The sequence below is a fragment of the Ranitomeya imitator genome, chromosome 5, assembly GCF_032444005.1.
Source record: "Ranitomeya imitator isolate aRanImi1 chromosome 5, aRanImi1.pri, whole genome shotgun sequence".
In the NCBI taxonomy this organism is placed as follows: Eukaryota; Metazoa; Chordata; class Amphibia; order Anura; family Dendrobatidae; genus Ranitomeya; species Ranitomeya imitator.
In genome coordinates, this window is record NC_091286.1 from 649959026 (window position 1) to 649977101 (window position 18076).

The following is an 18076-nucleotide window of genomic DNA, read 5'->3' on the forward strand; positions in this document are numbered from 1 at the left end:
CATTATTCTCAGTGGGCTTGCTGAGATTTCACATCAATTATCATATAGAAGTCTCCTATAAATAATGTTTCTCATTTATGAGATTCTAGGAATTTTATCCTTTTTTTTTTTTTTTTTTTTGTAATATTTCGTTTCTTACTTCTTTTTTTTTTTTTTTGTTCATTGTTTCAGCTCTCTTGGTAACAGAAGAATTGGAAAAGGGGAGGATAACTGCCCTGCGTGAAGTTCACGTTCCAGGATGTCCCGGCACACTAGGTTCGAGAGGGATTTCTGCGGAGGATGGGAAAGATGGGAGTGGAGTCCAAGTAGCAATCATATGAACACAAGTAATGCCAACAGTATAGTCAATGGCAATGGTAACAACAGGCCTGGACTGCTTCCTCTACCGATTGTGCCATCCCGTCTTCCCACACCTACATCCACCAATTCCGCAACGGTTGGCAGTGATGCCGTGACGAGCAACGCAAGCAACCCTTCTGCAGCTTCGGCATCCAAAGTAAGAAAACCTTTTAAAGATTTTTTTCGGGGACATATTGAATTTTAGTTATATGGTTTAAAAATACATATATATGATTGGTCTAAATTATTTAAGTATATTTTCAAAAAGCCAGTTCCAGAATGTAATGTACTTATACAGTATGCTTTATGATTCATGTTCCCAATTTGAAATGTATCCGCTTTCAGAACCTGAACTATGGTTTCCATTGGAGCCACAGAATATTGAGGATCAATGTGGGATCTCACAATGATTATTTCCACCCACAAAGCAGATGGAGAAAATTAGAGGGCGAATTAATTCTTGTTAAGGGTTCATGTGTGGTCAATGATCAAAGTTCGACCTGGACCACTAGAGTACCAAAGGACATTTCAAAGTCACTAAAGGCTGTGATGAAATGATTAGTCTCTGAGCGTCCAGCAGAAAAACAACCTACCGTAGTTTGGAGGGAACTTTGGAGACCACTACCAGTAAAGTCTATTGGATAATTGTGCCCCACTGGTAGGCTCAAGAAATTCCCGACCAATGGTACCCATCATGTTTATCTTTCCTTGGTGTAAAACCTACTTTGCACAACCCAGGAAAAGGAAGTGACTCTCAATAGTTTGTGTCCTTGGTCTAAATAATCATTGAATCCCACCTATTCTCCATTCAGAGTGTCAGGTTACCCATCTTGAACTGTATGGTACATTTGCCAAGAAGAAATATGGCCTCTTTCATCTGCCAGCGTTCCGCGGAGGTGTGCCTGTTTTTTTTTTGCATATATTACAGTATGTCTATTGATTTGCCCACATAGTGAAATGTTTGATGTTCTATTACAGAATGGAAAAAAAACTAAAGGAAGTAATTTATATCATTGTGACATATGACTACGACTGTGACCTTTTGTTAATGGTGGATGTAGCATGATACCTGGAGCTAATATTCATGAGGATCCAATTCTGACTTGGTGTCCCTGGCTGTTGGTTCTAGAAATGTCTATTTAAGACTTCATCAAAAACATGGAGTGTCCTTAATTAGACCCATTGGTTTGAAGCTGGGTTGGTGTTGTTTTGCTGATCTGGTAACTAGTGGTTAAATCGTAAGGGAACATGATTATAATTAGCCAGATTAATTTGGAAAATGTCAAGGTGACGGTTGGTCCTCTTGTCAATATCAGTTTGCGGTTGACGACTTCAACCGATGCAGCAAAGGAGTTAGAGGTAGCATTAATATATTGAGGAAGTAGTTCAAGCAGATTCTCCATTAAAGGGGTTTTCTACATTCCACATTTGGGCACAATTTTCACCTTATTTTATTTATTTTTTTACTTAAAAAAAAAGTAATAATTTTTGCAATTGGTTTTCCTTAAAAATTTGCACGGTGTCCCTTTGTGTTAGAGCGTCTATTACTGGCTCAGAATGAGTTACATGAGAATCTGTCAGTGAGATCATTCTGACTTTTTATGGCTTACTCTAAGCTGATTTATGACCAGGCTCCCACTAGTTGAATGTTCGGCAAAAACAAAGATCCTGTAAAAGCAAATCGGTGCAAAATTTTACTGAAACGCAATTGCAAAAATGCTATTTATTGCCAAATACATTCATTTAGTAAAGAAATATATTGTCCCCAAAAGTGGTCGACCTCTTCAATAGTGTATCTTAGAAATGTGTACCCCGTCATGGCGCCAAAAAACATAATGGTAGGCCATTGGCCCATAAAACACTTTCTTAAGCCAATGGATTTGAACTCTGTCCATTCTCTTCTAACGACTAGTTGAAAAAAAAGGTAGCAGAATAGATCAGTGCAATATCCTAAATCCCCAGAATAGCTTATGTAGCGCCTTTTACCGGACTCAATTGTATCTAAATGGTTTCATTTTGCAGCAATCAACCTGTCAATCATTGGTTCAAACGTTTTGGTCTTCTCCAGAAGTGATGACACGTCTTAGCTTTTTGTTCGGCTTGGTGAGACATAAATGTTATTTCTAACTTCCTGGCTCCATCTAGGTACATTACGGTTGTCAGGGCCATGATCTGATTCTGAATAAACAAGCGAGGTCTAGCAATAAAGCAGTCTGGAAGAACTTCTGAAGAACTTGTCTGTCTTTTCTTTGTCTGTTACCGGATCCGAGCTGTATATCATGTAATCTTCTTTGAAACTACTGTGTTTAAAGACACGTATGTCCTTACCTATCTCATATTACTCTATTAGGACCTCTGGTCCATCTTATATATGGACCATCTCCCACATCATCCTACATGGGCCATCTCACACATCATACTAAATGGATGTTATCCCACACCATTCTACATGAGCCATCTCCCACATCATCCTACATGGTCACAGGGTCTTACTGACCCACCTGAGGACTGGAGGATTCTCCGGTGGGCCCAGGAACTGACACCTTCTGGCATACTGGTCAGCAGCTGCAGAAGGCCCTCAGTGGCTATTGGGCCCCTAAGTCAAGGGTGCCTGCCCTGTACCAGTGGAGCAGCAGCGGGTGACAGGAAGCCACGCCTGGCCCCGCTGCTAAAGAGAAATGAATATTCACGCTTCTCCACGCCCACATAGGCATAGAGAGGAATGAATACCATTTCACTTTAATAGCGGGCAGCGTTAGCCGCAGGGTGCAGCTAACATTACCCGCATGTAAAGCCCCACCACCACCGCACCACTCTCTCTCACACACACAAAGCACCGCACCACATACACACACGCACACAAAAGCACTCACCTCTCAAAACACATCCCGGTGTCCTGCTTCCTGCACGGCGCTTCCTGTCTGAGACAGCGCAGCTGGATGATGTCATCATTCAGCGCGTGGCTGTTTCAGACAGAAAGCTGCTGGCAAGGAAGAGGCAGCCGAGATTTGCTTCGAGAGGTGCGTGTGTGTATGTGGTGTGATGCGGTGCTTTGTGTGTGAGTGTGAGAGAGTGATGCGGTGGTGTGTGTGTATTGGAGATTGGCAATGATGGGGTGGTGGAGAAGGACGATGGGATTGGTGGGGAAGTAGGCAATGATGGAGGTGGTGAAATGGGCAATGATGAGATTATGGGGAAGAAGGTAATAATGGTTGTGGTTGAGAGGACAATGATGGTGGTGGTGGGGGGAGGCAATGATGAAGGTGTTGAAATGGGCAATTATGGGGGTGTTGAAATGGGGGGTGGTGGGGGAGAAAGCAATGATGGTTTTGGTGTAAAGGACAATGATGGTAGTGGTGGAATAGACAGTGGTGGTGGTGGAATGGGCAATGATGGGGATTGTGGGGAGAAGGCAATGGTGGGGATTGTGGTGGAGAAGGCAATGATGGAGGTGGTGGAAAGGGCAATGATAGGGGTGGTGGGGAGAAGGCAATGATGGGGGTGGAGGGGGAGAAAAATTATGGAGGTGGAGAGGGGCTGCATTATACCCTATAAGGGGGGCTGCATTATACTTTATGAGGGGGCTACATTATATTCTGTAGAGGGGACTGCATTATTCTCTCAGGGGACTACATTATATTCTGGGGGCTAAATCATACTTTATGAGGGGGTTACAGTTTACTCTATTGGGGGCTACATTATATTCTGTGGTGGGGCTGCATTATTATTCTCTCGGGACTACATTAAATTCTGGGGGGCTACATCATACTATATAAGGGGGCAGCATTATGCCCTATGGAGGGGACTACAGTATAATCTATGGGGGCTGCATTATACTATATGAGGGAGGCTGCATTATACTATATGAGGGAGGCTACATTATTATACCCTATAAGGGTGCTACATTATATTCTATAGTAGTGACTGTATTATACCTTATGAGGGGGTTGCATTATATTTTGTGGGGTGCTGTATTATATTCTATGAGGTGGGCTGCATTATCTATGAGAGGGGGCTGCATTATATTCTTTGAGGGGGCTACATTTTTTTATGAGGGGGGCTGCATTATATTCTATGTGGGAGGCTACATTATATTCTATGAGGGAGGCTGCATTATATTCTATGAGGGGGGCTACATTATATTCTATGAGGGGGCTACATTATATTCTATGAGGAGGGCTACCCCAACTCCTGCTACATAATAATACGTGTACTACCCTATATTATTCCCTGATATTACCATGTTTTATCGCACAATTGGTGGTCTTGTATTGATTTCTATGTAGCTACATAGTGTGCCCCAAGAATGATTTTCTTTGGTGGGCCCAAGGTGCTCCAGTCCAACGCTGTACATGGACCATTTCCCACACTAAAAAAAAGCTGGACTCTGGGTAACTATGTGCATTCACTAGCTTAATACCTATTGTGGATTATTGTTTACTTTATGCTTCACTTTTGGCTGTGATGTGCAGAGAAACACTTAGTAATTAGCTCTACTTAGTCCTGTAGTCTTGTATAATATTTTGGGTCCTCATGCACATGAATTTTGTATTCCAATTATTCTAAATATTGTGCTTTCAATCTGTTTTACCTGTGGTGATCTACTATTGTTATCATCTGTTTATTTATTATTGGACCAATTTTCATACTACTGCCCAATGTTTGCTTGTCTTTTTCATTCCTTATTTGTATGAAATCAACCCTTTTTTATTTATGTTTTAAACATGGTTTAATAAAATTATGTTTTTATTTGGATTTTTGGAGGACTTTTCTTGCTTTGGTTTTCCTAAATTTTCACGGTCCTCCGTATTTATATTGTGGGGCATTCTTTTGTGCATATCCCACACTATCCTACATGGACCATATCCCACATCATCATACATGGACCATATCTGACACTATCCTAAAAGGACCATCTCCCACATCATCCTACATGGACAAAACCCACAACATCCTACATGAACCATATGCCACAACATCCTACATGGACAAAACCCACAACATCCTATATGGACCATATCCCACATCATCCTACATGGACCATCTCCCACAACATCCTACATGGACCATCTCCCACATCATCCTACCTGAAACATTTCCAACATCATCCTACATGGGCCATCTCCCACATCATGCTACATGGAAAATATCCCACACCATCCTGCATGAACCATCTCTCACATCATCCTACATGGACCATATCCCACACCATCCTACATGAACCATCTCCCACATCATCCTACATAGACAATCTACCACATTATGCTACATGGACCATCTCCCATATCATTCTACTTGTTACTTCCTACACATTTTTCAAGAACGTTATTACTGATTTCTTGTTATAACCTATTGTTATTTTTGGACTGTTGGATGGTGCACCAGCTGTTCACCACCATGTACAATATACTGCCAAAAAGTCAGGGGCGGACCTACCGCCGGTTCAACCGGTGCAGCCGCACCGGGGCCCGGAGGTGGAGGGGGCCCTTGCAGACAGGGGCTTTCTGCTGCCGCTGTAGATCGATGCAGGCCCGGGCCCGCACTGTATTAGCAGTGTACAAGTGCCGGCCGGCATCCCCCATTGCAGACAGCAGGCTGTGTGTCTGCTGATCTGACGTCACCTGCGCGCCTGTTTCACTCTGCCCGAGGCCTGGAGAGGAGAGAAGAAGTTGGCAGAGAGCGAGCCAGGGGTCGGGGCAGGAGGTATGTGACGGACTTCATCTAATTCCTGCTTTCTTATCTGCTTTCTGCAGAGGATCTATCTGTACTGTACTGAGATTTATTGCACCATAAACTTACATACAGATAAGGTCCCGGCTCCAGCGTCACCCGATCTGTATGTAAGCTGAAGCTGCAGCAATAAGTCATAGCAATATACTACGTGGCTCTGCTGTATACTATGTGTCTGGGCAATATACTACGTGGCTGGGCAATATACTATGTCACTGGGCAATATACTACGTCGCTGGGCAATATACAATGTAACTGGGCAATATACTACGTCGCCAGGCAATATACTATGTAGCTGGGCAATATACTACGTGACTGGGCAATATACTACGTGGCTGGGCAATATACTATGTCACTGGGCAATATACTACGTCGCTGGGCAATATACAATGTAACTGGGCAATATACTACGTCGCCAGGCAATATACTATGTAGCTGGGCAATATACTACGTGGCTGGGCAATATACTACGTGACTGGGCAATATACTACGTGGCTGGGCAATATACTACGTGGCTGGGCAATATACTACGTGACTGTGCAATATACTACGTGGCTGGGCAATATACTACGTGGCTGGGCAATATACTACGTGACTGTGCAATATACTACGTGGCTGGGCAATATACTACGTGGCTCTGCTGTTGTACGCAGCATTCAATCCGCAGCTAATCCGGATGTAATCTGGACAGTGGACATGCACCCCAACTCTCCCATCAGGCCGCACGCCGTTCCATCAGTCTGCGCTCTTGCTGAGGACGGGGATGGTGCGCGATCTGAGGAGAGTGACGGCGGCACTATTGCCGAGATGGTGCGCATGCCCACAGGTAGGACTGATATATGAAGAGACTAGATCAGTGTTGGAACGGACAGAGGTGAGTATTTTTTTTGTAATGCAAGGCCATTACACAGTATGGAGCAGTATATGGGGCCATTATACTGTATGTAGCATCATATGTGGCCATTATAATGTATGCAGCATCATATTTGGCCATTATACTGTATGCAGCATCATGTGGGGCTATTATATTGTATGCATCATCATGTGTGGCCATTATACTGTATGCAGCGTCATATGTGGCCATTATAATGTATGCAGCATCATATTTGGCCATTATACTGTATGCAGCATCATGTGGGGCCATCATACTCTATGTACCATCATGTGGGGCCATTATACAGTATTAAGCATCATCATGTGGGGTCATTATACAGTATGGAGCATCATATGTGGCCATTATACTGTATGTATCATGTGGGGCCATTATAAAGTATGCATCATCATGTGGGGCCATTATACGGTATGCATCATCATGTTGGGCCATTATAAAGTATGCTTCATCATGTGGGGCCATTATACAGTATGGAGCATCATGTGTGGCCATTATACAGTATGGAGCATCATGTGTGGCCATTGCACAGTAGGCAGCATCATGTGTGGCCATTATACAGTATGGAGCATCATGTGTGGCCATTATACAGTATGGAGCATCATGTGTGGCCATTATACAGTATGGAGCATCATGTGTGGCCATTATACAGTATGGAGCATCATATATGGTCATTATACAGTATGGAGCATCATGTGGGGCCATTATACAGTATGGAGCACTATGTGAGGCCCATTTCACTGTATGGAGGAATATGTGAATATAGTTTGACATGCCTGGCTTAAAGGGTTATTCTCATCATGATAAAGGGTTACAATTGCAAAGAGGCTGTAAAAAACAAACAACTTGGCAATATTACTTTGGAATAAAAATCCTCTTCATTCTCAAGAACAGACCTCCACTGCAATCGGTGGCTAGTATCTTTGGCTTGGAGTGCAGTGCTTACAAGCTCTTTGCTATGGTGTGCTAGTGTAGGAGATTTTCTAATCTAAAACCACAGTATTCCGGTTAAATTGCTGTGTTGGCACTTTGCAATAAATACCGTAAGTGGATTTTAGATTGCAGTTTGGGCACTCGGTCTCTAAAAGGTTCGCCATCAGTGGTATAGTACGTAACATCTAGTACACAAATTAGTATATGGCTCATATATAACAGACCTGGGCAAAATGTGGAAATCGGACCGGGCTATCTGTGATAACAAAACACCCGGAAACACTGGTCCGCAGGTCGCAATATACAGCTGACCTGCATCCAGATTTCATCGGGGACTCTGTGAGGGCACAAATTGTATATAGCTGTGTGGGGGCCCTCCCTGTAGTACGTCTTTTACATGATACTGTTGTATGGAATAATGCAGTCTACTACACGATTCCATACTTTTATTTGTAGTATTTTATCAGATACCAGACATATAATGTAATACAATATATAGGTACATGGTCAGGCTCTGCTGGTTCCCACAGTAATCATATAACCAAGAGGATGCACTGCGCACACTTGCTGTCTTGTGCCAACTAGAGAGTCTGCAGTGTTCTATTCACTGACAGCGAACACTAGTTGTCACCTGACTGCAAGTCTGACTGCACTGGAACCAGCAGAACCAAATCTTAACCTTTGATAATGAGGGCAATCTGGTTTGTTGCTCGGAGCCAGATTGCACTCATCATAAGCAGCATGCTGGGCAGGGCGGGGGGCCCAGACAAATTTCTTGCACAGGGGCCCAAAGCTGTCAGTGTCCGCCACTGCAAAAAGTATCACCATTATCAACATAACTTTGCCACCACAGTAAATAATGGCTTACCATTTACAGTCTAGTTAAGAGCCTTCATAAACTATTATTATTATTTATTTATATAGCACCATTGATTCCATGGTGCTGTACATGAGAAGGGGTTACATACAAGTTACAAATATCACATACAGTAAACAAACTAACAATGACGGACTGATACAGAGGGGCGAGGACCCTGCCCTTGTGGGCTTACATTCTACAGGATTATGGGGAAGGAGACAGTAGGTTGAGGGTTGCAGGAGCTCCGGTGTTGGTGAGGCGGTAGCTCCGGTGTTGGTGAGGCGGTAGCTCCGGTGTTGGTGAGGCGGTAGCTTCGATAGTGATGAGGCAGCAGCGGTGTCAGTGCAGGCTGTAGGCTTTCCTGAAGAGATGAGTTTTCAGGTTCCGTCTGAAGGATCCAACTGTGGTTGATAGTCGGACGTGTTGGGGCAGAGAGTTCCAGAGGATGGGGGATATTCGGGAGAAGTCTTGGAGGCGATTGGATGAGGAGCGAATAAGTGTGGAGGAGAGAAGGAGGTCTTGGGAGGACCGGAGATCACGTGAGGGAAGATATCGAGAGATTAGTTCAGAGATATATGGAGGAGACAGGTTGTGGATGGCTTTGTAGGTCAGTATTAGCAATTTGAACTGGATACGCTGAGGGAATGGGAGCCAGTGAAGAGATTTGCAGAGGGGGGAAGTGGAGGAGTAGCGAGGAGAGAGATGGATTAGTCGGGCAGCAGAGTTAAGGATGGACTGGAGAGGTGCAAGGGTGTTAGCAGGGAGGCCACAGAAAAGGATGTTGCAGTAGTCAAGGCGGGAAATGATGAGTGCGTGCACAAGCATTTTAGTAGATTGGGGGTTGAGGAAAGGACGGATCCTGGAGATATTTTTGAGCTGGAGGCGACAGGAGGTGGAAAGAGCTTGGATGTGTGGTTTGAAGGACAGGGCAGAGTCAAATATCCATTCACCGTGCACATGTTACCAGACATTACTTTGCAAAGTTGGTGGACAGGAGTGCCGTTTTGATAGTGAAAAAGCTAAATGTAGTGCCTTCATTCTCCAGATCAGTGAAGCCCCAAAAGACATTCCCCATTAATCTAAATATTATGGTATTTTATAATTATATACAAAAACAATTATTCAGAGTAACACCCCTTTAACACATGTTGCTGGTGCCGGTGGCAAGTTCATACCGATATAGTTCAAAGTGGTGCTCGCCTGTGACGCCGGCCAAAAGTCTGAGATATGTGTACTGAAATGGATCATCAGCGCTAACAGGGAGAACAAAAAAGAGTTCAGCATGGCAGCGGGGATAGAGTAGGTTAGCATGATGTGCACAGGAGGTGGAGAGTACTAGAATCTGGAAACAATTCAAAGACACAGGATTGAGTTGTTATGGGCCTTAAAAAGTCTAGGGAGATGATGCCACATGCCGCGCAGCCTGCAAAGCCCAACATGGAGCACAACAGAGGCCAACAGACCGAGGTGAAAGGAGCAAAGCCAGGACAAGAGTCTAAAACGATCCTGTGCCCCACTCTCATGCTACGCTTCTGTACCAAGTTTCAGTAGACTTTGCCTACACACCAGTGTTCCCCAACAACAGTCCACAAGAGCCACCAACAGGTCATGTTTTAAGGATTTCTTTAGTATTGAAGAGGTGATAATTGCATCACCTGGACAATACTAAGGAAATCCTGAAAACATCACCTATTGGTGGCTCTTGAGGACCGGAGTTGGGGAACACTGGCCTACACCATAGTCTTTTCCCGTAAGACTCATTTTCTTCTTCAGGTGCCCCCTTCTCAATCTTATTCTATTCTTGCTTCCCATGTAAATTCTGATGGTTGCTAGGTCTAATTCATCATAAATAATTCTTGTATCATTCTCATGCTGTGGTTTAATTGCCTCTAGTCCATATGCAACGCCCTCCTGTCAGTCCTATGAGACACCTCTCTTCTCGATATGAGGCCTCCTAGTTGCTATCCGAGTCCATTATCTAGTATTAAAGTATAAAACAAAAGTCAAAAAAGGTGCGTTTTGAATATAACTATTACTGTAACTATTACTATATATATACTATATATACGGTATATGAAAATAGTAAAAACCCATGTTGTCTTGTTTCATTTGTCCACGCAACTCTTCATGTTGGCTTGCACAAAGCTCATAACATCTTCCAATGTCCTCCTGTCAATCTCACTCCTAACAGAACTACTTTATGTCACCACAAGGCATCCTGGATGTTATCTTTTTTTTTTTAATTATCTAGCTATGTATGACTGGGGTCATCTTGCAGTTTAATTTGCCATACGGCTACAACATCCATAAACCTTTTAACCTTTGATGCCTTTGCTGTCAAACTCGTTCCTAAGGGACATCCTTTATGTCAGTCTAAGGGATCCTATATGTTACTTGCTTTTTGTATTTATTTAGCTATGTATCACTGATATTTAATTTGACTGACCACTTGCATAAATCTTCTACCTCTTCTGTGGCCCACCTGTCAATCCTATTATTGGGGGACATTCATTTATCTTAACGTGAGACATTCTTCTTATCTAAGTTATGGATTTATCTAAAATTGAAAAACTGATGTTGTGTGGCTGTTTAATTTTCTCAAACCACCACTTATATTAATTTCCAATCCTAGTCCTAAGGGATATTCTGTATCTCTGTATAAGGTATCCTATATGTTACCCACTTTTGCATTAATCTAGCTATGTATAACTGACGTAATCGTTCAGTCTTATTTGCTGTAGCATAAACCTTTTAACCAATCTGCAGCCCTCCTGTCAGTCTTATTTTTTTAAAAAGATCTGTCACTTTCTTAAAAAAAATTGAGCTAAAGATCACATTAGAAAAAAAAACCTAAGCTGTCCTGATTCTGACGCTTTTTTCTGTTTTGAGCTGCGTCGCTCCAATGCAGAGATATTCACATTTGTTCCTTATGGAGCGCAGTGTTTGAAATCTCTGCTGTGAAGTCCAACTGGTTGTTTCTTCTGAGTTTTCTCTGGGGGGGGGGGTGTACTTTGACCTGAACTCCTATATGCTGCTCAGCAGCTGATTCCGCAGTCTAGTAGTCCCAAACTTTGCCTTTTAAAGCATCTCGGAGTGAGCGGTGAAGACACCTGCCCCTAGAGAAAAGTGTGAAGAAACGCCTAGTTGAACTGCAAAGCAGAGATTTCACATAGTGCTCTCCAGAAGAAAAATGTGAATATCTTTGCAACTGAATGACACAGAACAAAACGAAAAAGAGTGACAGAATCAGGGGAGCTCGTTTTTTTTTTTATTTTTATAAGATCTTTAACTTCTTTTTTTTGTGATAGGTGTGCTTTAAGGGAAGTTCTCTTATCCTGATACAAGACGCCCTGTTTGTTATCTGCTTTATGGATTTATCAAAAATTCTAAAACTGATGTCTGGCTTTTTAATTTGCCCACACAGCTACTCATATTAGTTTCTACAAAGCTCATAACATCATCCAGTGCCCTCCTGTCAATCCTAATTGACATCTTATACATCTCAAAAGGCATCCTATATGTTTCCTGCATTTTATATATAAAAAAAAAACCTGTAAAAACGGTGAAATTGTCTTTGTTTAATTTGCACACACTACAGCTTATATTAATTTCCCTGGAGCTGATAACTTCTTCCGATGTCCTCCTGTCAATCTCATTCCTAAGGGACATCTTTTATCCCAATATAAAGCCTCCTTTAAGTTCCCGGTTTTAGTGTTTACCTTGCTATGTATAACTGAGGTCATCTTGCAGTTTATTTTACCATCACTATACTACTTCCATCAAACTTTTAACCTTTTCTGCCACTTTCCTGTCAATCTTATTCCTGAGGGACACTCCTGTATCTCGATATGAGGCATCCCATTTCTTACCTGATTTTTGGATTTACCAAGTATTGTAAAACTGATATCATCTTGCTGTCTAATGTCTCCATGCCACCACAGATGTACAACTTAAAAAAAATAAGTCTTATAATTAGTGATGAGCGAACTTGCTCGGATAAGGAGTTATCTGAGCATGCTCGGATGCTAACCGACTGTCTTCTGCGTGATCGAAAAATATGTTCGAGTCCCCGTGGCTGCATGGCTCGCGGCTTCTTGACAGCCTCAACGCATGCAATGTTTGCCTAACCAACTGGCAATCCCTCCATCTGTTGTGACTCTTGAACAGCCGTGAGACATGTGGATGCGTTGCGGGAACTCGAACATATTTTTCGAGCAGGTCGAAGACACTCGGTTAGCGCCAGAGCATGGCGGATAATATAGTGCTGAGAAAACACGCTCAAAAAATGTATGATGTTCGTGAGACTTTATTGCAGCCATTTGTTTGGTTATCGGGAGTCTGACTGATCCAAATAATTTTTTTGGGTGGAGAAAACAATGTGAAGTGCTCTTGTACATTTTATGGTGCTAAGAGGTTTTTCTTCCTTTTGTGGTAAAATAAATATATATTTCTATTTCAATGGCTATATAAACATTTACTCAACTGCACAGCCTTCCTGACGAGGCCATTCCACAGCGGCGTATGTCAGAGTACGCTCGGGTTTCATAAGAATGCTTTTCCTTTACAAAACCATTAGGCGTTATTTCCCTTAGGCTGCAGCTAGCCTTCAACTTGGACCATACGGATATCACCTGGCTAAAAATGGCGCTATGCTGCTGCTACGTAAGAGCAAAATGTAAGTGGGGTTGTCCTGTGACCCCCAGGTCATCTTGACACACAAACGGTAAAAAAATCAAAATCATTTGGATTTTGCATCACTTGTTTATCGCGAACGGTCAACGTGATCGCGTCTACTTAGACTCTGCTGCGATGTAGCCGCACACTGTCCATTACATGGACGTGGGTTGAGATCCTGTCTGAAGGGGTTTTACATTTTATAAAAGTAAAATTAAATAATTTTATAACAAATATATTCTACAACTTTCTTGTATACTTTGGGAAAGAATTCCGAAAACTATTGAATGATTTTCAAAACCCAAGCTTTGGTCCAAAGTTCCAGTGATGATGTGGTCACACCTGCCTGGCTTCTCACCATTGAAATGAATGTTAACCTGTGCGTGAAACCTTGAAATAACCTTTTAACAGCAGGACATGAAGCACAACCATCTCTGTGGTCTGTATTCAGTGACTTAGATGAGCTCATATCTTCTGCTGCGCGCCAATACCACTGATTTCTTTAACCAAGTGAGATGGAAGTCAAAGTCCAGTCTGCTGAGGTCTCCAAAACATAGCGGTGAGCAAGAGAGGAAACGTCGGAACATAATATACCTCTGTGGTAATCGGCAAATGCTTTCTAAGCTCCCACCATAATTGAAGTCCAAAATATGTGTTTATGTAATATTTATTGGCTTCATATAGGAATGAGGAGCATGCAGAATGCACGTAGAACTTGGAAATATGGATTGTGTATACAGTATTTTAATACATGTTTTGCTTGTGATAAAGCTTTTTTTTCAACACTATGCATATGCTAACGCAGATTTTTAGATATGGACTATAAATATATACACCAATATTATTATTATTTTTTATTTGATTTTTAGCTCCTCTACTCTATTGGACACCATTATGATCAGTAGCTTCAACTAAGCTATATTGTTGACTTGAAACTGGTATCTCCAGTATTAGATCAGATAGACAGGGTGGTCGGCAGTGTGAGCAGCCTCTTCTTACCTCAACATTGCTGCTGTCTCTAGTAGTAGATCAGATAGACAGGGTGGATAGCAGTGTGAGCAGCTCACTCTTACCTCAACATCGCTGCTATCTCCAGTATTAGATCAGATAAACAGGGTGGACAGCAGTGTGGGCAGAATATTCTTACCGTAGCTCCCATGGTATCTCCAGTATTAGATCAGATAGACAGGGTGGACAGCAGTGTGGGCAGACTATTCTTACCGTAGCTCCCATGGTATCTCCAGTATTAGATCAGATAGACAGGGTAGACAGCAGTATGGGCAGACTATTCTTACCGTAGCTCCCATGGAGTATTAGATCAGATAGACAGAGTGGACAGCAGTGTGGGCAGACTATTCTTACCGTAGCTCCCATGGTATCTCTAGTATTAGATCAGATAGACAGGGTTCACGCCTGCAGTGTGAGCAGCCTCTTCTTAACTCAGCAACCATGTATCTCTAATATTAGATCAGACAGGGTAGTCAACAGTGTGAGCATCTTCTTACCTCAGCATCATTAGTATCTCAAGTATGAGAACAGAAAGGCAAGATAGTCGGCAGTGTGAACAGCCTCTTCTTACCTCAACATCTTTTTGGTTTCTCCAGTATTAGATCAGATAGACAGGGTGGACAGCAGCATAAGCTGCCTCTTCTTACCTCAGCATCCCTGGTATCTCCATTATTAGATCAGGTAGACTGGGCGGATAGCAGTGTGAGCGCCCTCTTTTTACCTCAGTATCCTAAGTAGATAAGATAGACCGGTTGGACAGCAGTGTTAGCAAACTCTTCTTACTCCCAGCACCCCTGGCATCTCCAGTATTATATCAAAAAGGCAGGATGGTCGACAGTGTGAGCAGCCTCTTTTACTGCAGCATCCCTGGTATCTCCAATAGTATTAGATCAGACTGAATGTGTGGACAGCAGTGTGAGCAGCCTCTTCTTACCTCAGCACCATTAGTATCTACAGTATTAGATCAGAAAGGCAGGGTGGTCAGCAGTGTGAGCAATTGCTTCTTGTCTCAACATCCTTGATATCTCTAGTATTAGATCAAATAGATTGAGCGGATAGCAGTGTGAGTAGCTTCTTCTGACCTCAGGTTTCCTGGTATCTCCAGTATTAGATCAGATAGACAAGGTGGACAACAGTGTGAGCAGCCTCTTCTTAACTCAAAACCTCTGGTATCTCCAGTATTAGATCAGATAGACAAGGTGGACAGCCTCTTCTTATCTCAGTACCCCTAGTATCTCCATTATCTTCAGATGCACAGGGTGGACATCAGTGTGAGCAGCCTCTTCTTACTTTAGTATCCCTGGTTTCTGCAGTATTAGATCAGATAGACAGGGTGGACAACAGTGTGAGCAGCCTCTTCTTACCTTATGACCCCTGATATCTCCAGTATTAGATCATAAAGATGTTGCACAGCAGTGTGAGCAGCCTCTTCTTACCTTAGCATCCCTGGTTTCTCCAGTATTAGATCAGATAGACAGGGTGGACAGCAGTGTGAACAGCTTATTTTTACATCAGTATAGCATAGTAACTTTTATTAACATTTTTTAAAGGTTTCTGTCAGAGTAACAAGACAGCGGATATTTTATTTCTATGGTGATTACCTCCCTAGACAAAACGAGTATGATTTGCTATTTAAATATATTTATAAATATTTTTTTATAATGACATATCTTTTGGTTATGTATTTTTTTCGATTCTTGGAGAACTTCTTTTGGCTTATGGTTATTTGTCATGATTTTGCGGTGTGTTTTAGAGCAGTGGTCAGCAATTTGTAACTCACCAGCAGTTGGACAGCTACTACTCCAAACATGCTTCCATAGCTTGCTATTGTCAAGGAATGCTTGGGGTGGTAGTTTCTCTAAGGCCGGCGTCACACATGCGAGTTTTACGGACGTAAGAGCGCAGAATCTACGTCCGTAAAACTCGCAAAAAATACGGCACAATTATTCTCTATGCCCCTGCTCCTATTTGCCGTATTTTACTGATCAGTATTATACGGCTTTCTACGGCCGTACAAAATCGCAGCATGCTGCGTTTGTCACCGTACTGCGCAAGAAATACGCCAATGAAAGTCTATGGAAGCGTGAAAAATACGGATTACACACGGACAAGCAGTGTGACTTGCGAGAAATACGCAGCGCTGTTAGAGAGAAAAGCCGGTAATTCAGTGCGGTGTACAGTAAAATCACACTGACAGCTTACAGTAGAATAGGTAGAATAAATGTGTACACATAGAATAGGTATATACTGTATATATATATATGTCAGTGAGACACATATATGTATATATATTAATATTTATTCCAGCGCTAGACAGCTTGAAAGCCGGTAATTCAATTACCGGCTTTTTCCTTCTCCTTCCTAAAACCCGACATGATTTGAGACATGGTTTACATACAGTAAACCATGTCTTCTCTCCATTTTTTTTGCAGATTCCACACTACTAATGTCAGTAGTGTGTATCTGCAAAATTTGGCCGTTCTAGCTCTTAAAATAAAGGGTTAAATGGCGGAAAAAATTGGCGTGGGCTCCCGCGCAATTTTCTCCGCCAGAGTAGTAAAGCCAGTGACTGAGGGCAGGTATTAATAGCCTGGAGAGAGTCCATGGTTATTGGCCCCCCCTGGCTAAAAATATCTGCCCTCAGCCACCCCAGAAAAGGCACATCTGGAAGATGCGCCTATTCTGGCACTTGGCCACTCTCTTCCCATCCCCGTGTAGCGGTGGGATATGGGGTAATGAAGGGTTAATGCCACCTTGCTATTGTAAGGTGACATTAAGCCTAATTAATAATGGAGAGGCGTCAATTATGACACCTATCCATTATTAATCCAATTGTAGTAAAGGGTTAAATAAAACACAAACACATTATTTAAAATTATTTTAATGAAATAAAAACAATGGTAGTTGGAGTATTTTATTCTACGCCCAATCCAGTCACCGAAGACCCTCGTTCTGTGAGTAAAAAAACATAATAAACCAACAATATACTTACCCTCCGCAGATCTGTAACGTCCAACGATGTAAATCCTTCTGAAGGGGTTAAAACATTTTGCAGCAAGGAGCTGTGCTAATGCAGGCTGCTCCTCGCTGCAAAACCCCGGGGAATGAGGCTAAAAATAGATCAATGATCTATATTTAGCTTTATTTGCGGTGAGGCGCCCTCTGCTGGCTGTTCATAGATCGTGGGAAATTACCTAGAAAGCCAGGGAGCTTTCTAGGTAATTTCCCGTTACAGATCTGCGGAGGGTAAGTATATTGTTGGTTTATTATGTTTTTTTACTCACAGAACGAGGGTCTTCAGTGACTGGATTGGGCGTTGAATAAAATACTGCAACACCCATTGTTTTTATTTCATTAAAATAATTTTAAATAATGTGTTTGTGTTTTATTTAACCCTTCACTACAATTGGATTAATAATGGATAGGTGTCATAATTGACGCCTCTCCATTATTAATTAGGCTTAATGTCACCTTACAATAGCAAGGTGGCATTAACTCTTCATTACCCCATATCCCACCGCTACACGGGAATGGGAAGAGAGTGGCCAAGTGCCAGAATAGGCGCATCTTCCAGATGTGCCTTTTCTGGGGTGGCTGGGGGCAGATATTTTTAGCCAGGGGGGGGCCAATAACCGTGGACCCTC

At 42.4% G+C, this 18076-nt stretch overlaps 1 protein-coding gene across 2 annotated transcripts in view; it reads left to right on the top strand.

Moving 5' to 3' along the window:
- Positions 1–18076, top strand: part of KLHL29 (kelch like family member 29) — a 991490-nt gene that overhangs the window by 397252 nt on the left and 576162 nt on the right. For both annotated transcript variants that reach the window (XM_069728156.1, XM_069728157.1), the window contains exon 4: positions 172–496. In XM_069728156.1, the coding sequence (XP_069584257.1) occupies positions 239–496 (258 nt within the window). In that variant the 5' untranslated portion in view covers positions 172–238. The remainder of the gene's footprint in view (positions 1–171; positions 497–18076) is intronic.